At 45.2% G+C, this 23090-nt stretch overlaps 1 protein-coding gene across 1 annotated transcript in view; it reads left to right on the top strand.

The window, feature by feature from the left end:
* Positions 1 to 23090, top strand: part of RLBP1 (retinaldehyde binding protein 1) — a 246605-nt gene that overhangs the window by 176592 nt on the left and 46923 nt on the right. Inside the window, exon 4 of the mRNA XM_069624301.1 lies at positions 22314 to 22518. Coding sequence (XP_069480402.1) covers positions 22314 to 22518 — 205 coding nt within the window. The remainder of the gene's footprint in view (positions 1 to 22313; positions 22519 to 23090) is intronic.

Genomic DNA, 23090 nt, shown 5'->3' with positions numbered 1-23090 from the left:
GTGATGGGGAGCCGCCAATGGGGATCTGGGTTTCCAGCAATAATGCGACCCTGGCGGTGCTGGAAGGCAGAAGCATCAGTCTGGAGTGACAGTGCAGGTGAGACTGGGAGATGGGGTCCTATGGAGTCCTATGGCGGCTCCCCTGCTCAAACTAATTGTGTTGCAGTTGGTGGTGGGAGTGGGTTGCTCTATGTGCAGTGCCAGCGGGGGATGGAGGTTGAGCGAGGTCACAGAGGGGTAGAATGGGGAGAGCCTCACCACAGGGCTGGTTGTAGTTGGGGGGGGGGGATCAGAGCAACAATGCAGCCAACAGGGAGCTGGGTTTGCCGGTGACAATGTAGCCAATGGTGGTGCTGGGGTTCCAGCTATGATGCGGCCAATGGCGGTGCTGGGTGTCAGGAGCAGCAGTCTGGTGTGATAGAGCAGGGGAGGCAGGGAGATGGATTGTTGTGGTGGCCGCCCTGCTCAAAGCTCACAAGGTTGCTGTCGGTGGTGGTTGCGGGCTACTGGATGGAAGATGCAGTACCCATGTGCTGGCAGGTGCCAGTGGGGGATGGAGGTCGAGTGAGGCCATTGAGGGGCAGAAAGGGGAGAGCCTCATGTCGGGGCTGGGGTAGTTGGTGGGGTCACAGCAACAATGTGGCTGTTGGGAAGCTGGTTTTACGTCGATGATGCGGCCAACGGCAATACTGGGAGGCAGAAGCAGCTTTCTGGAACATTCCAGCAGGGGAGGCTTGGCGATGCAGTCCTGTGGCGGCCACCCTGATCAAAACTTAGTGTTGTGGTCAGTGGTGGGAGCGGGTTGCTGGATGGTAGATGCAGCGCTCGAATGCTGGTAGGTGCCAGTGGGGGATGGAGGTCGAGTGAGGCCACGGAGGGGCATAATGTGGAGAGACGCCTATTTAAATAGTGCACACAACATGATTTGTATCTTGATTCGACTTTGTCAAAGTGAAAGATCTACTTCACACGTTCCCATCGTCTTTTCCTTGCCCGCTCTAATTTCCATTCCTCCAGGAGAATAAGGTCTGGATACCCCTGGTGGGGGCTCATTATGCCACTGCACGGTCAAGCCTATAGGCATCATTACGAGGAAGGCGGTAGGGGGTTAACGGTGCCAGTAGAGCTGCCAGCGCCGTGAAAGATTTACCCATGGCACCCGGAGATGTGGAAAACTACCTGTTTATCAGGTAAAAACTACAGACCTTTTTATAAAGATTTTTGTGTCCTGATCGCCAGGCATCTTATGTCCTCCTATTTACTAGTAATTTCACACATAAAATCTATAGATGCATGACAAACGTATTGCTTCATAATATCTTTTCTATTCTCCAATTGCCTCTCCCTGTTTTGTTCTCCCAGAATCTGTTGTGCACTTTCGCTATTATTGCCACACTTTACTTGTCTTTGGTCCCAGGATTTTGTACCCTTCCCCCCAATCTACTTAGATACTTGGAATGTACAAATGACTGCAAATTGTTACATAGGACTTAATTACAATATTAGCAGTAATTATGGTGTTAATTCTTCCAAATGTAATTATTGTTACCACCCACCTAAGTGTCCAATGGAATTACCATTGTTTTACAGGCCCATGGGCATGCAACAATCGGCCTGGCAGTAACTTTAATTACTTCTTGAGGAATAAGTATCAATTGGAAGATTTACCATTACCACTAGCTGTACATGGAGGAATTACTGAGTGGTAATTCCTCCAAGAACTTTCAACATTAACCCTTGGTATTCCTCCATTGGAAACGGGAAGCTGAGCAGCAAACATCTTTAAAAATAGAATCCATTGAATAACCACCCATTTTCTGATGCCATCTATGGGAGAAATCCACAGCAAACATGTCAGGGGACAAGACCAAATCCAAAATCTCAGAAATTGGGCTGAGGAAGCCAAAGTTTACTGAATGAGAGCTCACTGTAATGACTTAGGAAGATGTGGCTCATGTGCTAGAGGTATTTGTGGCACAAGGTGGAAAAGCACACACCAGAGGAAGTCTGCCATCTGAATATGGCTGCATGAAAAGGTGGTGGCAGTTGGGACGGTGCCAAGGGGTGCAGAGTGTTAGGCAGAATCATATGCAGTACCCTTTGGGAACACCACACACAATTAAGACTACAAGTGACAGTACAAATTCACCTTTGGTACAAGCCTGTACTACACAGTAAAGTGGTAGCGATGGCTGAGCAGCCAGACTTATCTCAAGAGGAAAGTGAGCAGTATCAGAAGTTACACAAAGGACAGCAGTTACTATGGTTCAAGCAAATACTGACTCAAGGTTTCTGAGTAAAAGAATATACATTTATGTACACCTCATTTGTAAAACAGCTCACTAAAGTAAAGTAGTAGAAAATCACAATCTTAATACACTACACCACACTCAATGAATGCTGGACAAGTTAAGCTCAAAACGAAGTGTGAGCAAAATGGCACTCCAGTAATTTAAAAAGGGAGGGAAAGACAAGGTTATTCACAATTAAGCAGCACCAACAAGTGAGTAGGCAGGGCAATCTAGAAAAGGCTTACTACAATGAGGATTCAAATCAATAGGCCTGGGCCAATGTCTGTGGTTCAGGGTCTTTGCAGAGGATCACACAGTTCAGAGTAGTTTGCGGTTAAGTCTTTGCCAAAAGTTCAAAACGAAGTTGGTCAGAAGAAAAGTTACTTGAAAGAGTAGAGAAGGACAAGCCCTCGAATTGGCAAAAGATTTTAGACACTTTCACCGCGGTCGGATGAAACGTTGTAGCTGAGGCAGAAGTTCCTGGCAGATCCTGCAGGCTCACGGTTCCTGAAGCGACTGTCGGACTGACACGAAGAAGGAAGAATGGAGGGTCCTGCACTGCCAGGGAAGAAACCAGCAGCAGGGCAAAGCAACAAATAAAAGGTGCGCTCTTTAAAACCCAAGCAGGGTCCGGTCCTCCTGGCTATCCGGTTCACTGTAGCTGTGCACAGAAAATTCGACCTGAGGAAGGAGGCCTGGCTTGGAGTTTGGTGAACTGGTTGGTCCCACCAGCTCAAGGGAAGAAGACAAGAGAAGAAGATTCATTGCAGATCTTCTCTGTCGTCGAAGTTTGACGATTCGGAACCGCAGCAGGGCTTCACCTGGAGGTTCAGTCATGGTAGTGGTCCTCTTCCTTCAGCTTCTCTTCGGTTCTCTCGATCCAGTGGCACTCTGCCTTTCAGTCCCAGGGACCTGGTTTTTATGCAGTTTTCCCCCATTCACACAGCCTGGCTGTCAATCACACAGCACGGTTGGTTTCCTGGTGGGACAGTCACCACAGCCAATCATACAGAGTGCGACATGGGTTTCCAAGGAGACCCTGTGCAGGGAGTCGCAAACCCCTCCCTCACATCCTGTCCCCCTCAGACATTCAGAAGCCTAAGGAGGGCTTCTGTGCTGAAGCCCACCAAAGGACTGCGAACAAAGGAACCAAACCTGGTTTGGCGCGCAGAGTAAATGACCTTTACAAAAAAAATGGTGAATAAACCCAGCTGGAACCAAAATAAAATAAAAGGGGTCCAGCGGATTTAAGTTTGAGGCTACTAACTTAGCCTAAAACAGTACCAAGGCTATTTACATAGAAAAATAGGGTAGATTCCACTGCCACCAGCCAAATCTTAAAGAAAGGGGAACGAAATAACGTTCCCTGAGAAACAGACAAAAAGGGATAACTATTAACCCTTTCCAGTACTCTATGTAAGATAGTTTGTACTGGGTCTGTGAATATAAAAAGACTAATAAAGTCAATGGCAACTTTACATGTTCTGGGAGACAGTAGTCAGTCCCAGAAAATGGAGTTTAGAGTGGGAAGTCTGAAAAAGACAACCCTGTGTCACTGCACTAAAGGTGCTGTGTGACACACAGTAAAAAGATGATGCCTATGGAGTAGGGGAGACTCCAGAGTCTATGAACACAAAAAACAAAAATGTAAAACACACAGCAAAACAAATGTATGAGTGGGAAAAAGGCTCACACTCTGACCAGGTGAAAAAATGTATCCTAGAAATCCAGCAAAGCTGCTGAGGCACTCAACAGGTAAAGGAAATTAGCCGTTCTGGAGAATTCTCCCTAACACAGAGGAGATCAAGAAACAGTGAATTTATCTTAAGGCCATGGTCTGTGATCTCTTGGCACTCCACCACAAGGAGACCACTAAAGTGACTTACTGGGAGGAGACGTTCAGCAGTATCCTTAATACGGCTTACATGCGGGGTGAAGAATCTGACTACTGTAGGTTGGCAGCAACGTTCATGCTTATGAGTACATGATTGTTCATGTGCAGGTTGGACATCCCACAATGAATGTTACACTGCCTGTTTTCCTGTAGAATATGGCTGGCAATCACAAACACAATGGAAAAATCCAACTATCAAGGCCCACAGACCACGGTAGGTCATATTCAGGAAAGGAGTCAAGTGTAAAAAACACATCTACAAAGAACCTAATCTGTCACATTAAGGGTGTGTCATGTATCCCGCATTGCTCACATTAAATCAGCTCCTTCATCTCTGCTTCAGACATCAGCTACAAATTCCAGGCCCTAGTGCTCACCAACCTGGATGGTTGCCATGCCCCACCCCCACCCGTGTCCCAACCGCTATTCTGGCTCCAGAAAGCCGTCCAGCATGCTGCTGCTTGACTCATTGCAGGACTGAAGAAATTCAGCCACATTTACCCCACTCTAAAGGAACTACACTGGTCTACCTTGAAGCCTGCATCACCTGCAAGACAGCCTACATCACTTACAAAGCTATAACCTCCAAAACAACATTATACTTCGCTACAAAGATCCCCCTCTCAGGGTGTCAATGTTAAACCAGAAGCCAAGATATCAGCAGACTGGAATACAAGAGGTGTAGGAACGAGAAGACCAGATAAGAAGAATTCTCGTGCAATGCTACCACAGTCTGGAACAACTTTCTTGCTAACATAAGTCTGGCTCCCTCTCTCCTGCATTCCTGGATAAATCTAAAAATCCTATTCTTCAAGGAACACTTAACCAACCAATGAGTGCCATAGACTGACAAGATGATCCTACTCCACTATGCTCCACTCCCTAAAATAGGTACACACTATATTAATGACCTACATACATACATACAGGTCCAGATAAGGAAAGAATGACAGTTTATAATTTTTCTAAGGCTAATAAAAAAAGTACCCTTGACTTGGTATAACCTTCTAAAAAAACAGTTTAGTTCCTACTGACTGTGCGAGCTACAGACCTATCTTCAACTATTAATTTCTTGTGGAAATGATGAACAAGATTGCCTCCCTTCAGTTAAGAAAGCATTTAGCGCAGTTAAACTAGCCTGGAGATTGCCAGACAGGTTTACGTCCAGGACGAAGCACAGAAACAGCTCTCCTCGATGTCACCTACAGCCTTACTAAATTGATAGCTACTTCGTATAAGCAAGACTCTTCTATCTTTTGGAAGGAACTCAATATACTCAGCTCACAAAATGACATTCATCCTCTTTCAGTGTAGACCTCTAACTATGATAAGAGCTTTCATTATTTACTTTTCATCTTCCCCTCTTTGATTCTTTCTGAGGTATTTGGTACTTAGTGCTTTATAAACATCAATAATGCATATATTCAATGACTCTTAATGATAAATAGAGCAGCAGGTAAGTCTGAAGCAATAGCCAAAAGGACTGAATTAGGAAGCAAGCATTTAAATGTACTAAATTAAGCGGTCAAAATAAGACAATTGTCAGTTTATTACAAAGGACATCTTTTTTTCCAGAAAGGTCCATTTGGGAATGGACACATGTGAAAAAAATGGGTTTATGAGAAACCTCCTAAAACCACTTCACAAAGAACATTGGGGTAATAGATATACGTGAGCAACTGTATTCAAAGAACAAAGGTCATTGATATGTATATCCAAATCCTAGTCTCATTCTGCTGCTAAAAACACTTCTTAGAAGCCTCCATATTATATTCACAAACTTTGATTTATTATGTAAGCTGGGAATAAAGCTCAGTGAATTAAGCACTCGTCTTTGAAATCTGTTTAAAATGTGCAGTCACTGGCTTGAATCCCACCAGGACAGATTTAACCTTTCATATTACTGCTGTTGATAAATTGAGCCCAATGGGATTGGGGTAAAATAATATCATCTGTTGGGCAGCACTCAGATGCTGGATTAACATGGTTGGAGGTGCTATTTCAAAATTAAATTATTGAAACATAGGGACAGAAAATGTGATCACTTTCTTTGGATCAAACCTCCCATGCTCTGATATTATCATCTTTCAGAATATGTTAAATAAGTACCTGGCACAAGAATAGTTACTATTTCTATGTTGTGAGAGATGTTTTAAATTTGGACTTAAGTATCTGCCAATATCTGTGGATAAATGTGAGAAACCAATCCCATTGATTGATTCTAATATCTAGATATAGAGATTTGAATCAGCATGCCAATCAGTACCGTCACAAACCATCTTTGGAGATACTTTTGTAATACATTTTACCCCATGTGATGCTAGCTGCACAAGGAACAAGGAGGCAGTGTGGTGCACAGTCCACAAGAGGTTATTTCTGTCACTCACAACCCTGAATATTACCAACAAACAATTTTTGATCTTATTCCAGCATTAGTACCTTCTCTTGTGTTTCAGGGTGGACACGGGACACGCAGGAAATATCACGGTATGCACACAATTCTCCCATCATTATACATATGTATATAAATAATTATGGACATCTTCGAGAAAGAAGTCATACAAAAGTATGCGAGTAATGGTATATTTAATTTAAATGCTTTTTAAAAAATTCTCTCTCTCTCTGGAACTACAAGTGCACAAATACTATATAGGAGTTAAAAGTTATTAGCAATATTATTTTTGCAAAGTGGATGGATCTTAGGGTTCACCATAACTGTATATATTTTATACAGCAATGTTTGTCACCCTAAGATGAGGGTGAACCCTAAGATCCATCGGCTTAGATTGCTAATAACGCTTGTCTCTTTTGATGTATCTGTGTGAAATTTTCCAAATATGTTTCCTACCACCATCCCCCTAAAGTTGTTTACAAATTCATCTAACGGTTTAAAAGATGTAAAGCATTGAAGAAAGGGGTGCTTTTCCTCTTTTGCATTAAACAGTCTCAGAACCCAAAGTGCTCCATGGATTTGCTTAAAATACAAAACAGGTTGGGCAGGAAGCAATGCATTTGTATTTGTATTTATTTATTTGTATTGCGCACCTTGCCCGGAGGCTTGCGGGCGCATGTTTAGTAGGCAGTTACAAGTTGCAGAGGAGAAGTTACAGGTTCCAGGAGAAGAGGTTAACAGTTACATAGGTAGTGATACAGTATAACATGAACGGTGAAAATGACAATGATACAGTATAACATAACGGGTGAAAATGACATAGATAATAACAACAAAGTAGCAGTACCCAAGGTTACAGTAGAAGGGTACGCGCTGTGAGCAGTTACAAAATTACAGGATGTCTTGTTCCCGTAACCAAAGTTTAGCTTTGGTTTTGAATACGTGGCAAAGCGGAATGTTCCTTAGTGCATTGGGGAGTGAGTTCCAGAGCTTGGCAGCAAGGACCGGAAAACTTGACCCTCCTGCCGAGCGTAATTTGAAGCTGGGGATGTCCAAAGTGTGCGCCTGGGCAGCTCTCAAGGGTCTGGTGGCTGTGTGATGCGAGAAACGTGATATTAAGTAGGCTGGAGCTGCATTGTTCTGTGCCTTGTGTGTGAGCACAAGTGATTTGAGTGATATGCGGTGCAAGATAGGTGACCACTGGATGTTGCGTCTGATAGTGGCTATATGATTCCGTCTAGGTATGTTGAATGCTGCCCTAATGGCGTTGTTTTGTGTGACCTGTAGTTTGTCCAGATTTCTTTGGCTCGTCCCAAGGTATAGGGCATTGCAATAGTCTATTTTGGATAAGATGAGGGTTCTCGCGAGGGTCAGACAATTGTCTGGAGTCAGGAATGGCCTGCAGGCTGTAATCAATTTGCAGGTGTAGGACGATGCAGAGACAACTGCATTGGTTTGTCGTGTGAGGGACAGGGTAGAATCAAGGTAGATTCCTAGAGTTTTGGTGACATTGGCCACTTTGATGTCAATCCCGTCAATAGTGAAGGAATTGTAGTTGGCGTCAAGTTTCGCGAGTTTAGTTTGGGAGCCCAGGATGATTAACTCTGTTTTTTCGTCGTTAAGGCAGAGCCCATGATTGGCCATCCAGGCCTGGATGACGGAGTAGACCGTATTAAGAGATTTTGAATCGGTTACAAAATCACCAGTGATAGGGATGAGTATCTGGGTGTCATCCGCATAATTAGTGTAGGAGACACCCAGATAATCAAGGATATCAAAGAGTGGTTTAGTAAACACATTGTAAAGGGTGGGAGATACACAGGATCCTTGTGGGACTCCACAGGGGACGTGGGAGGGGTCAGCCGCTGCTAGTGGAGAGAAGACCCTCATGGTTCTGTTGGCAAGGAATGAACTGATCCAAGAAGTGGCTGCTTCCGAGAAGTGGGCGGCGATTTTGAGATGATGACAGAGAATTTGGTGGTCAACCAGGTCGAAGGCAGCTGAGAGATCAAGGAGGAGCAGGAGTGCCAATTTGCCCTTGTCTTTCAGGTCCTCGATTTGGGTTTTCAGGTCCAGTAAAGCTGTCTCAGTGCCATGCCTGGGACGGAAACCAGATTGTCTCAGCCCTAGTAGATTGTTGCGTTCGAGATACTCCTGGATTTGGAGATAGGCTGCGCGGTCAAGGATTTTAAGCAGGAAAGGCACAGTGGTGATGGGCCTGTAGTTTGAAGGGTTGCTGGGGTCAAGATTGGCTTTTTTAATTAATGGTATGACCCAGGCATCCTTAAGGTTGTCAGGTACGGTGCTTGATTCAAAGGAGGCATTTATGAAGGAGGTAATAAATGGGGCGAGCTTGGGTGCGGCTTCCTTAATGATGACAGCGGGGCATGCATCACCTTGGCAATTGGAAGGTTTTAGTTTAGATATAATGATTTCTACTTCCTTGATGGAGAGGGGAGAGAAGCTGAATGGTTTGAAGTTGTGTTTGAGTGCTTGTATTTTATAATTCAGGGTGGTGCTCGTTGAACTTGAGAGGTAGTTTTTTTTTGCTTTGATTTTAGTTTGGAGAGTGGTGATTTTGTCTAGTAAAGCATTTTGGATGTTTGTACACCAATCAGTGTCAGGGGTACACTTATTGAGAGGAGCGATAGGGGACTCCAGTTCCTTAAGTATCTTAAACAGTTCCTTAGTGTTAGAGCGGGCTTGGGTGATTCTTTTATTATAAGCTTCCTTTTTGGCAGCAAGGATGGCTTCTTTATAGGCCAGGGTGGCTAGCGTAAGATTATTTTTGTTGGCCAGGGAGGGGATACTTTTCCATGAGGCCTCTGCTTTTCTTTTTTCTTTGCGTAGGTCACGTAGTTGCGGAGTGAACCAAGAGTTCAAGTGGGTCCGTGGTTTTTGTTTACGCAGTTTGATAGGGGCGATAGTATTAAGGGCTTTTAGCATAACACGATTATAAGTGTCTACTAATGCTGTGGGGTCAGTGCAGGACTCTGAAGCTGCGTGCAATAATGGGAGGATGAGTGGTAAGAGTTTCTCAACAGTGATGTCTTTTTTATTCCGTGTGCGCGTGGGCGGTGCAAGGTTTTGTGTGTCCTCAGGAGGGCTAGTGTTAATAGAGAACGAAATAAGATGGTGGTCAGACCAAGCGCAGGGGGAAACAGTAATATCATTAAGGGCACAGTTCATGTCGGCAATCCAGTCAAGAGTACGACCTTTGATGTGGGTGGGCTCTGTGACATGTTGTGTGAAGCCGAAATCAGTCAGGACATTTGCAAGATCTGAGGCTTTGGTGTCATTCTTGTCCAAGTAACCCAGGTTGAAGTCACCCAGGATGATGATTTGGGAACTAGGCTTCGCACTGGATGCTAGAATAGAGGAGATGCAGTTGTACCTCGTGGTAGTTTGGTACAAATCCATCCAGTATTTTGTTTAAATATGGATATTGGGGTGCTCCTGTATCTGTACATATCTGTATAGAGCGCCTGAGTGTACAGAGCGCCTGAGTGTACAGAGCGGATGGGTGTACAGAGCGGATGGATGTACAGAGCGCATGGGTGTACAGAGCGGATGAGTGTACAGAGCGGATGGCTGTACAGAGCGGATGAGTATAAAAAACAAATGAAGGTATAGAGCGGATGAGTGTAGAGGGCAGACGAATAGATAGAACAGGATTACTGCCTACTAGCGAATGACTTTATAAGGCCGATGAGTGCATGTTGCTGTTGAATGCGCGGGGAGCGGATGAGCGCCAGGGAGCGGATGAGCGCCGGGGAGCGGATGAGCGCCGGGGAGTGGATGAGTGCCGGGGAGTGGATGAGTGCCGGGGAGTGGATGAGTGCGGGGAGCGGATAGCGGATGAGTGTTACAGAGCGGATGAGTGTTACAGAGCGGATGAGTGTACAGAGCGGATGAGTGTACAGAGCTAATGAATGTACAGAGCGGATGAAGTATAGAGCAGATGAGTGTAGAGGGCAAACGAATAGATAGAACAGGATTACTGCGTACTAGCGAATGACTGTATAAGGCAGATGGGTGCATATTGCTATTGAATGCGTGGAGACCGGATGAGTGCGGGGAGCGGATGAGTGCGAGGAGCGGATGAGTGCGGGGAGCGGATGACCGCGGGGAGCGGATGACCGCAGGGAGCGGATGAGTGCGGGGAGCGGATGAGTGTCGAGGGCGGACGCGCGTGGAGCGCAAATGTGCGTGGAGAGCTGGTGAGTTCCGGGAGCGAGCGAGTGCGAGGAGAACGTGATTGCGTCGGGTGGATGAATGCATAGAGCAGATGAATGTATGGTGCATACGAGGGGATAAAGCGAACAAATGCCTAGAGCGGAGGAGTTACATAGACCATGTGAGTGCGCAGAACGGATAAGCATGTAGAACCGATGAGTGCGGAATGCATGCATAGTAGATGAGTATATAGAACAGATGAGTGCCGGGAACTGATGGATGAGCGTAGCGGGATGGATGAGCTGAGCGGAAGAACGTATAGAGTGGAGGACTCCATAGAACAGACTAGTATGTAGGGCTGACAAGTATATAGAGCAGACGAGTGCATATGATCGAAAGAGTGCATATGAAAAAGGGGTGCGTAGAAGGCGATGAGTGCGTAGAGCAGATGAATGCGCAGAGGGGCGGAGTGCGCAGAGGGGCAGAGTGCGCAGAGGGGCAGAGTGCGCAGAGGGGCAGAGTGCGCAGAGGGGCAGAGTGCACAGAGTGTGCAGAGGGGCAGAGTGCGCAGAGGGGCAGAGGGGCAGAGTGCGCAGAGGGGCAGAGTGCGCAGAGGGGCAGAGTGCACAGAGGGGCAGAGTGCACAGAGGGGCAGAGTGCGTAGAGAGGGCTGAGAGCATAGAGAGGGCTGAGAGTGTAGAGGGGGCTGAGTGCGTAGAGGGGGCGAGTGCGTAGAAGGGACGAGTACATAGAGAGGACGAGTGCGTAGAGCGGGTGAGTGAGCAAAACAGGTGAAAGCATAGTGCGTGTGACGGCATAAAGAGGACGAGTGCCTGGAGCGAACGGATGCCTAGAGCGAACGAGTGACTAGAGTGGAACGGACGTGTCGGATAGTGCGGAAGAGTTGCATTGAGCGGATGAGTACATAGAGCAGCCGAATGCGTGTGAGGGCATAAAGAGGACGAGTGCCTGGAGCGAACGGATGCCTAGAGGGAACGAGTGACTTGAGTGGAACGGATGTGTCGGATAGTGCGGACGAGTTGCGTTGAGCGGATGAGTACATAGAGCAGCCGAATGCATAGAGCGGATGGAACGAGTGAAGTGGAGTGCATGTGGCAGACAAGAATGCATGCGTGGGGCAGACAGGAGTGCATGCGTGGAGCAGACAAGAGTGCATGCGTGGGGCGGACTGGAGCGCGCGGGGCGGACTGGAGCACGCGGGCGGACTGGAGTGCATGAGTGCGTCGAGCGAACCAGAGTTCCTGGAGCAGATTAGGATGCATGGAGTGGATAGGAGTGCATGGAACAGACTGGAGCGCATAGAATTGCGTGACGTATATAGTATGGTTTGGAATGCAGAGATCGTTTTGAAAAAACATATAACCCATCATATCTCACCACCATGCTTACTCTCTTCTTTACACCACCACTCAACTAGAACACAGAGATACTATGACACCATTTGGTATAACTGTTCTCATACCAACATCCGCCGCTTACTACACATCATTCTAAGTAAACACTGCTGGTTACGCACCCCCCAGCCAGGCGTTCTCCTCAGGCGTAACGCAGCCACACTCGGTCTGGATAAATCCTGCCAGAACGATCACATATTCCTGATCTCTCAACCACCGCACCTACCGCTAAGAAGCAGCTACTACAGGAATACCGCACCAGCTGCACACATACCCGGTGCTCACACGCACCGTTGACTCTCTCTCTCTCTACTGATCTGAACTTCGGTTCCCAAGGGCGTTCAACCTACCAGCGCCTTCAGACCATATCAATGGTATATAAGGCGCTATATAAATGCAAAATAACATAACATAACAGAATATCTCCCGTGGTGCGTTGAAGCAAGAAAGACTTTCCAGAAATGAAAAGTCACACATTTGTTCCTTCAGTGTGAGAAATTTTCGCAAGAATTCCTGCAAAGACAGAAAAAGAAATGTGCTTACAATGTTACTAGGAATGAAGTAAAGGAATGTATTCTTTCAGGGTGGATGAGGAGAGGGTGAAACCGGTCTAATTGGTGAGTTAGGAAATTAAGGAGGATTATGAAATATGTTTAGTTCCTAACTTTTTTGTTGCTTTGTATGTACTGTTTCCACTGCCACTTCACAAAAACTGCAGGGTTCTCACAGGAATTGGATGTGCATCACAAGATTAAACATTCTTAAAATGATATTGGCAGATAGCCTGGTGGCACTTTGCCTTCAGGATGGATCTGGGTAGACAATAAAAGAGGATGTGTGCACATGTAAAGTTTGAGGAGTCTTGTAAAAATGTATAATTAAGCCAGGTTGTGGCAATTCTCATAGCAATCGGAAAACACAATTATAATCTTGAGATATTTACTTGTGGTTAAATTCCATGAGTAAATCTTGTCAGAATAAAAAAGCGGGACACAAGGAACCCTTTTCTAAATGTCTGCTAGAACACAGCCAGAGGAGCATACACATTAGTCCCAATCACTAATTGCTGCAAAGTGGCCACATTCCATGGCCAATGGGCCATGGTGTCTTAATACCACAGGCCGAGTGAGATGTAGCATAACAACACCATTGGAATAAAGACGAACAACTTAACTGTCTCATAACTATAACATTTTAAACAGCAAGATCTGATTGAGGATGAAGCAAACACTTGCTCTTGGTCTGAAGTATGTTGTAATGAATCATGCCCCACACCCATCATGGCAAAATAAAAGGGGTGATGGCTGGAAGGTTTAGAACTAACCTTCACCTCTGGCATTGCTCTGAGCAACCCCCCAGACCATCTTTCTTCGCCTGCCAAGCCATTACAGAAGGGGAAAGACCATATGCAAAATCGGGGTTGGTGCCACCCCAAAGGGGGCAGTCCAGCCTTAACGGCTTGGTCACATCCCTTCTGCACGAGACCACGAGCATCTGCAAACATGTTTCAGCCGTGTTGGGTCTCATCAGCGAGGAGTTGTTTGGGTCTCTAGGCCCAACAGGCACGAGACCCATGTCTGGGCGTACCTGTCCCACTCACGGTAACTATAGCAGAACAAAAGGGGTGATGGAAGGTTTAGAGTTAATCTTAACATCTGGCATTTCTCTGGGCAACCCTCCAGAACATCTTTCTTCGCCTGCCAAGCCATTACAAAAAGGGAATGCCAAATGCAAAATCAGGCTTGGCCCCACACCAAAAGGGTCAGTCCAGCCTGAACTGCTTGGTCACAACCCTTCTGCATGAGACAAGCATCCTTCTATTCAAGGAAAGGACCTCATGCCATTAATAACGGACAATGGCATCCCTTTTCCAGAGAGGAACTTCTCTCATGTTCATGTGTGGTGATATCCAGATCGGAAAGGGCTCTTAGATGTTTGCCTCAAGCGCCAGAGTACTTTGTAGGCTCTGACATAGTGTGACAGGAAATAACACATGAAGGACCACAAGGTCTTGACACTATGCACTCAGTTCACAGACCAATAATGTAAACATTACAATATTGCAGTTCTCATTGACATCTGTCCAGAAAGCTTGTTCACTCAAGAGGCTCCACACATGGTTTCCTGCAACACAAAGTTGCCACAAGCTGACAGGAAACCAGTGCCATGCTCCAATGTTTTTTTAGTCATTGTTTGCCATTGATATGCCTGTTCACTGCTCATAAACCTGGTCTCTGGAGAACAGCCACATCCAGGATGTCTGCAGTGTGGCACACAAAGCGAAAGGGTTTTGAAGATGGGTATTGTGTAATATTCAAACTTTACCCAATCTCCCAGGTCCACATTTGACTCAGGTCAATCATTTAACACCCAATCACAGGACTTCAGCCAATTACCCATTGGATAGTGTTTGGAAAAATTGGAGGAGGGAGAGCCACTAGAGGAGGAGAAATAACAGCATGTGTGGTTTGAGGTGAACAGCAGGAGTTGGCTGGAGGTGTACAGCATGAGATGGCTGGAGATGAACAAAAGAAAGCGGTTGAAGATGAAGAGCAAGAAGTGGTTGGAGGTGTACAACAGGAGATGGAGGAAGAAGTTGGTGATCAGGAGGAGGTAGAAGTGAAACATTGGAGGAGGTAACAAAGGGCATAGTTATACAGCCTATGAAGGACAGAGTGGGAGATCTTGGCCCAAGGCAGGAGGTAGGGGCAAATCCCAGTCTGAAGGGGTTAAACCCATGGTGAAAGGGGGAATGAGACCATTGCACAGTAATCAGGAGGTAATGGTTAAGCAGAGGAGTAACGATGAGGGGCAGGAGAATAAGGCTTGCCATCCGAGAGGTGCTCCAACCCCGTGTTTCTTGACCACATCTGATCTGAGACACTCCACATGTACCTGTTTACTTGGGCAACAATTACAGACAGAAGATCAGAGAACAAAAATTGCCTACTGGCAGAATGTGGGAACCCCATTAAAGCCAGATGAATAAACCTTGGCATTGACCCTGTGGTAGGTGAAGAAGTGTGCTTGGAAACTCTTAAACCCGAGACTGTGATTCAAGAGACTTAACTTATATGTTGTTATTTTCCTTATATTTTGGCTGTGTAAATAAACTTAGTTTAACTCAAGGTGTTGGTGCTTTCTCTTTGTGCATAATCCTTTCACATCACTAATATGACATAGTATATCTATTTTGAAATGTAACTAACATCAAACAAGTGCTACAAATATGTGGTCTACTTTCTGTAGTAGATATGGTTTATTTGCTCATTTGATGATAGTGGATCACTGAATCTTGACTTATACTACATTGTTCTCTTCTTTCCTGTTATTACGCTCCATACCTCTTGTGACACAGAACTCCTCAACTCGCTCAAAATCTCTGTTGAAAGTTTAACATCAAGATAATCACAAGCTATCAATGCAGAGAAATCAAAACTTAAAACACCATGTTTGCAATGATTTTGACATTACCATTATCACACACTATTCATTTGAGGACCTGATCACCATTACTATCACACACCATCTCAGAGGGAATTTTAACAATATTATTATCACATTCAAGGTATCTGGGGGGATATCAACATTGCCATTTTCAATCACACTGGCTCTGTGAGGGCCGATACACCCTCTCTGTGGGTTCCTTCACATCATCATAACCACATACCATCCCAACGTGGACTGTAACACCATTTTCATCACAAAGAATTACTGTGGGGATTTCAACATCCTTATTAACAAACACAATCTCGGTTGGGACTGCAACATAACCAAGAGAAAACATTTTTTGTCTAGGCTGTAACATCATCAATGTCATCATCACCCCTTTTCCAAATCCAAACAATTCTATGGAGACTTGTATGTCCTATTTTTAACACACTACCTTTAAGGGAGACTTTAGAATCACCATTATCACACACCATCTCTGTGGGGACCTGAATATCAGTATAAGGACACAGAATCTCTATTGGGACTTTAACATCCCCAACTTCACACAATGTCTATGGGAACCTTAACATCATGAAAATAACACACCGTCTATGTGAGGAAACTAACATCATTATCACACACACCTTTGTGGGAACTTTAACATAAACCTCACACACCATCTATGTGAGGACCTGGACATCAGTATCATGACATACAATATATATTGGTACTTCAACATCACCAACATCAAACACCACATCTATGGAGACTTTAACATCAAGATAATCACACACCATCTCTGTGGGGACTTTAACATCAAGAAAATCAGACATCATTTGAGTGGGGACTTTAATATCATTATTACTACATACCATCACTGTGGGGACTTTAAAGTTATTATAAACACACACCAGCTCTGTGGGGACTTTAACGTAAATAACACACCATCTCTGTGAGCACCTGGAGATCAGAATCATGGCATACAATATATATTGATACTTTAACATCACCAACATCAAACACAACATATCTGGAGACTTTAACATCAAGATAATCACACACCATCTCTGTGGGGACATTAATATCATTATTATCACATTCCATCTCTGTGGGGACTTTAGCATCAAGATAATCACACACCATCTCTGTGGGGACGTTAACGTAAATATCACACACCATCTCTGTGAGCACCTGGAGATCAGTATCATGACATACAATATATATTGGTACTTCAACATCACCAACATCAAACACAACATATCTGGAGACTTTAACATCAAGATAATCACACACCATCTCTGTGGGGACTTAGCATCAAGATAATCACACACCATCTCTGTGGGGACTTTAATATCATTATTATCACATACCATCACTGTGGGGACTTTAAAGTTATTATAAACACACACCAGTTCTGTGGGGACTTTAACATAAATATCACAAACTGTCTTTGTGAGGACCTGGTTATCAGTATCATGACATACAATATATATTGGGACTTCAACATCACCAACATCAAATACCACATCCATAGAGACTTTAACATCAAGATAATCAGACACCATCGTTGTGGGGACTTTAGCATCAAGCTAATCACACACCATCTCTGTGGGGACTTTAATATCATTATTATCACATACCATCACTGTGGGGCCTTTAAAGTTATTATAAAGTTATTATAAACACACACCAGTTCTGTGGGGACTTTAACATAAATATCACATACCATCTTTGTGAGGACCTGGATATCAGTATCACAAAATACAATCTCTGCTGGGACTTCACCATCACCAACATCAAACACCATGCGTATTAGTACTTTATCATCATGTTAATCACACACCAACTCTGTGTGGTCTTTAACAACAGTATTATAAAACAACATAGGAATGCTGTCTTAAACACGATTATTCGTACAAACCATCTCTGTGAGGATCTGAAATCAGTATCATGACAGACAATCTCTATTCAGACTTCAACATCACCAACATCAAACACCATTTTAATGGGGACTGTAACATATTCGTCATCAGACCAATCATAGAGAGATGTTTCAGTGGACAAGATGGTGACTGTGAAACAATGAAACCTGTATTCAAATCTCTGCTTCTCCACCTGACCACATTGTGTGATGCTGAGCCATTCACCTAATATTTCAGTTCCCCAGTTCTCCTTTCTGACACACTGAGTTTTTTGTAATATGGTCGCATGCCAGATTTAGGAAATGTTTAGTGAGGTTCTTATGGAAAATACACCACCATTACAATCCATCTATTGTGTATACCTACGGTGTGGGTAGGTACACATATGTAGAAATAGAATTGTGCAATTTACAAAGATGCCTATGAAACAAACATTTAGCTTTTGCATAGGGATACATTCAATTCCAAATAAGAATAATTAAGTCCTCACAAGGATGGTAACACGCGTTCAGGTCCCCACAGAGATGGTACCGGACACGCGATTAAAAATTAGCATTTTTGCACATTTGAAGCTGGATCCTATATTAGCATTTTTTTCTGAATATATTTCTGCTGTTAGCATATTTTTAAAACATTGGGAAAGGTTAGTCCCCACAAGGTAGGTAAAACGTGTGTGTGTGTGTGTGTGTGTGTGTGTGTGTGTGTGTGTGTGTGTGTGTGTGTGTGTGTGTGTGTGTGTGTGTGTGTGTGTGTGTGTGTGTGTGTGTGTGTGTGTGTGTGTGTGTGTGTGTGTGTGTGTGTGTGTGTGTGTGTGTGTGTGTGTGTGTGTGTGTGTGTGTGTGTGTGTGTGTGTGTGTGTGTGTGTGTGTGTGTGTGTGTGTGTGTGTGTGTGTGTGTGTGTGTGTGTGTGTGTGTGTGTGTGTGTGTGTGTGTGTGTGTGTGTGTGTGTGTGTGTTTGTGTTTGTGTTTGTTCGTTTGCTGGTCCACAGATCTGCTTTCTCTGTAATTGTAGTTTTCTAAAGAAAGCGGAGAGAAACTGCGCAGCCTCTTGTAACTCAGGTGGGGGGGGGATCAGGAGTGGTGCTATTATCAATCACGCTGGCACATAAGGAAAGGACTGGGGTCCTCCCGAAAGCCACCATTCCCCTCTGTGGTCGGTCTGGCTCTGGTAGCATCCTGGTAGGTATACCAGCCCATGCTGATGGAGGCCCCCATCCCTTCTTGACAGGGTCAGGATACTCAGCAGTAGTTTGTACCAGAGGTGGATTACATTGAATATCTCTGAATGTAAGCTTGCCGCCATTGCATGTTTGGCTAATGCAGGTAGAAAGGAACACAGAGATGTTGAATCTGAAAAATACATCTAGGGTATGGTCACATTTGTGAGCAGCTTGCTGGATTGTTGCATGAATCCCACTCCCCTCAACTTACTTCTCCGACCAAGTCTTCATCCCTCCAGGTGTTTCACTCCTACTCCTTGCCTCCACCCTTTGATGTAACTACTCCTCCCGCTTCACTCCAACAACTTCACTTCCTACTACTACTGTTCTCCTCCTCCCACTGCTACACTCCTCTTCCCAATACTACACTACTCTTCCCAGTACCACATGCCTCCTCCCACTATTACACTCCTCCCACACTATTACCCAATCTCCCTCATTTCACTATGTACCAGCCTTCTCACACTCACGCCACCTTTTCTATGCACCTGTCTCACACACATGCACACTCACAGTGTAGATCCACTATAATTCCTAAACCAATACCTCACCTTCTCGAACAATCACCTTCACAATCTGCTTTCCTTCCTCGAGCTGGCCTCGTGGTCATCTCTGACATCCACCACTGACTTCCCCCGGTAAACACTTTCTCCTTCCTGCCTTCTATTGCCCCACCTCTCTAGGGATTGGTCTCCTTTCTCTAGCCAATGGTCTGCTGTCTTTTCCCCCAGGGTGGAAAAGGTATAAAATGGGCCCTAAGCCCCACCCACACCTTCCACGTGTTACTCCCTGTGGAGCATCCATGGCATCCCTGATGGGTCAGTGTCCCAATTCATAGGTGGGGCTTGGTCTCCACACCCTTGAAGGTAAGTCTTAGGGCTGGGAGGTTAACATGTCCCTAGTGGTCTAGTGGATGTACGGAAATAATGCCAACGCAACCAATGGTGCATTGTGGTAAACTGCTATGTATGTGGCAGCTGCGCGAGTCCTGCGGCTTCACTCTCTCTCTCGCTGCCACATCTCTGGTGTGTTGGCGCGGGACATCGGCTACAAAGCTTCCTGGAGAGTTGCTGGTGTTCTCTGGGGTTTCAGTCTCTGGTTCTTGCTCAGGGCGATTGTGGGATTTCACGGAGTCTCCCCCCAGGTCTCATCTTCCTCTGGTGCTCTAAAAAGAATGAAAAAAGACTGGCAAGCATCATTTAATAGAGACAGGGTTGGAGATATGGGTCTGCATGCAAGCATTCTGGAACAAGGTGGGGGTAAAGGAATTGGGGCCCTCTCGGCTGCCACCGTCCACATCAGTAGTAGGACTGGCTCTGGGTGGCCCCCTGGTAGACCTCCCACCTCCTGGGTGAGAGGGGTTCCTGTACCTTCTGTACAAGGCCCGATTACTGGCCTTGTTATCGTTGTTATAGAGGTATTAGCACCGAGGAAGATCTCACCATTAGCACCTCAAAGAATGGGGATTGTGGTAGGACTGAGCATTTGAGTTAGTCGGAGACAATGAGCCCTGCACCTCCAGGAACTCTGTTAACTTTATTATTTGCTAGTATTTTAAATTGTGTCTAGTTCTTTTCAACTATAATAACGATTAGGTTTCGTCTCCCCTGGCATACAGAAAATCATGCAACATATATTAAAACCGGTTCCATGGGTTAAAATCACGGCAAAAATGGCTGTTTACACAAGAAATTGCGGCAAAAAGGCTGTGGTTTTGCCGCCACATTCCATGTAAAGGATGCGGGGGACATCCCCACAACCCCCAGACCCATTATACCATTTAAGGGGAGCGGGGACACCCTGCAACCACCGCTCCCCTTAAATAGTATAATGGGGTACACCTTTGTCGGGTCAAACCATGGCATTTTTGCCGCAATGTTTTGTAAAGGCAATATTTTTGCCGCGATTTTATTACTGCATACCTTAAACCCTGCTTTCAAATCGTGCTTGACCTACTTCCTGAGCTCACCTTTGCCAGTGCATCTGGACAGACTATGCAAAGGCTCATGTGGTTGCGGTTACGGTCTGTTCCCACATTGATGGATGCCTTCTGGCCTCCATGAAAGGTTTCAGTACAAGGGGGCCCTCCGAAAAAACGATCTGCTTGGTTCTGGCCGTGCGATAGTGCACCAAGTTCGGGGAGCAGTCCATGGCAGGGGTGGGGGGGCAAGCCTGAGGGGTTTCTGGGAGATTTGCCTCCATGGCAGTGCACCCCGAATGGAGAACATATACTATCTGCCCCAGGGTGTGCATGCCAGTAATACGAACATACATACCGGTAGTAAGGATTTTGTCATGTGCACTGAAGGCTGCAAATAACTACTGGAAATCTGTTGCAGAATTAGGGAAAATAACAAAAGATCTCTTGTTCAGTCCCGTTCCACCAACCTAGTTTATGTTTTCAAGAATAGGTTTACAGCAAGTCCTTCGCATTCGCCAAAGAATTAAGGCACCTGCAGTACCCCCATAAACGAGCTCGGAATCCAATTCCAAAAACATCTAGACCTCATCCACAGATCTTTGAAAATGTATCATTGCTTTCTCCCAACAAGGGGTCATTTCTAGGGCTCCTTTATAAAACACAACCCCTGTGTTGAAGTATAAAATATCTACTGAGCCCAGTGAGTCGGCCATTCACCAACTCATATCACACCTACTCTTAAGCTAAGTCATTGAGAGCAAGTTAGCTTTTCAATTAATGCTTGGAAGCAAACACCTTCTTGCACCATGATCAAGTCACGGTTCGGACCGTTCAGTAGCCACGTTGGCCGATAACTCAAAAAGTGACCTTGAGGTCTCTGGAAGAGGGACCCTTAAATGTTTTGCTCCTCCTTGGCCAATCCACAGTCCAAGACATGGTAGACCCATGCACTCCTCTTTCTCATTTGGGCCTGAATGTTAGGCACAGAGTTGAAATGGATTCAGTCCTGAAAAACAATAGGCAATACATCTGAATTGGCCGCTCCTCTTCGATCAAGTGCAATCAGCATTACTGCTGCAGCTAATTCCATTCCCTTGTGTAGTATAGTTTCACAAACTTCCACAACACTATAGTGTGATGTTGTTTTCTGCCAAACGAGCCAGAACTATGTGAGTTTCCAACTTTGTGGGCGACTTTTGTGTGTTTTAAAGGCAGACTGGAATTTTAAACAGAGGAAGATGGTAGGGATTCCAGCATTAACAATGTGAATAAACCATGTGTAGCAATCTCAGTTCGCTTTGATTCCAATGAGTGTGTTGCATGCATGCCACGCTTTGTGTCTTAGCATTGAAAGGATAACTTTTCCAGCCAGAGCCTGGCCATCAATAATTTGAGAGTTGCCTTCAAATATAATGGTAGACTTGAGGTTGGCCTGGAGCACTGCTTCTACATATCCCTGACATCAAGATCACTTTTGTGAGATACTGCAAGGTAGGTACAGTTTTGTTGGATAGCCAGAACCAGGAAAAGCTTTTTAAGAGTGAACTTTCCTCGACTTGAATGTAGTCAGCTGAAGTCTAGCTGTGATTGGTCATTTAGAGCCTAATACTTAGAATGTCCTCTGCTGCTTCCTCTCTTATTCTTCTTCAGGCCAAAGACGAGCTGAATGAGACCGAGGCGACGCGCGAGTCGGCAGTGAAAGAACTGAGGGCACTGATTCAGGAGAAAGCCAGCAATGGGGATGATATTGGCAAAGCAGTGGCCGAGAAGGTGAAGGACAAGGAGGACAGCTTCTTCCTCCGCTTCATTCGTGCCCGCAAATACGATGTCAGTCGGTCCTATGAACTCATAAAAGGTGAGAGGTCAATATCTACATTTGTTGAGAGGTGGACTGAAGGGGTCCTGTGTTTATAGAATAGGCTTACGGGAGAGTCCATGGAGTATTGGTATTTGCCAATTATGAGGGCGTGCTGTGGATTGGACAGCTTCACAGGTTGCTAAGTTACAACCACGTTTGTTGTGGTTAATTGCTTGAGATTTATTGCGATTCGTAAGGCACTTGATATATATCATCACGAGTTGGACGGTAGACCTTAAATGTGGCAGTAATGGTGTGACTGTATGGTAATTACGCCACAAAAATTCCTCATGGGGTCCGGACGCCATGGGGAATAGGGAGTAATGGTTAGGGCCCAATCCGTGATCTGGCAGTAATACCGCCGGACTGGTGGGTGTTAACGCAAATAAAGTTGGGTGGTATCCCAGGCAGGATAGCACCCAACTCGTGATGAGGCTCATAGTCAGTCCAACAAAAAGAAGCAAATAACACCCAAATGCCTGTCATCTCTAGACAGGGCCTGACTCGGCAAAGATTTCTCCCTGAAGTTTGATATAGTGTCCATCCAATTGCTATCCAAACTCTTTTTG

Source organism: Ambystoma mexicanum, chromosome 11 (genome assembly GCF_040938575.1).
Source record: "Ambystoma mexicanum isolate Mex_15411 chromosome 11, UKY_AmexF1_1, whole genome shotgun sequence".
NCBI lineage: Eukaryota > Metazoa > Chordata > Amphibia > Caudata > Ambystomatidae > Ambystoma > Ambystoma mexicanum.
Note: the sequence above shows the minus strand (reverse complement) of the source record. Positions and strands in the feature narration are given on the sequence as shown.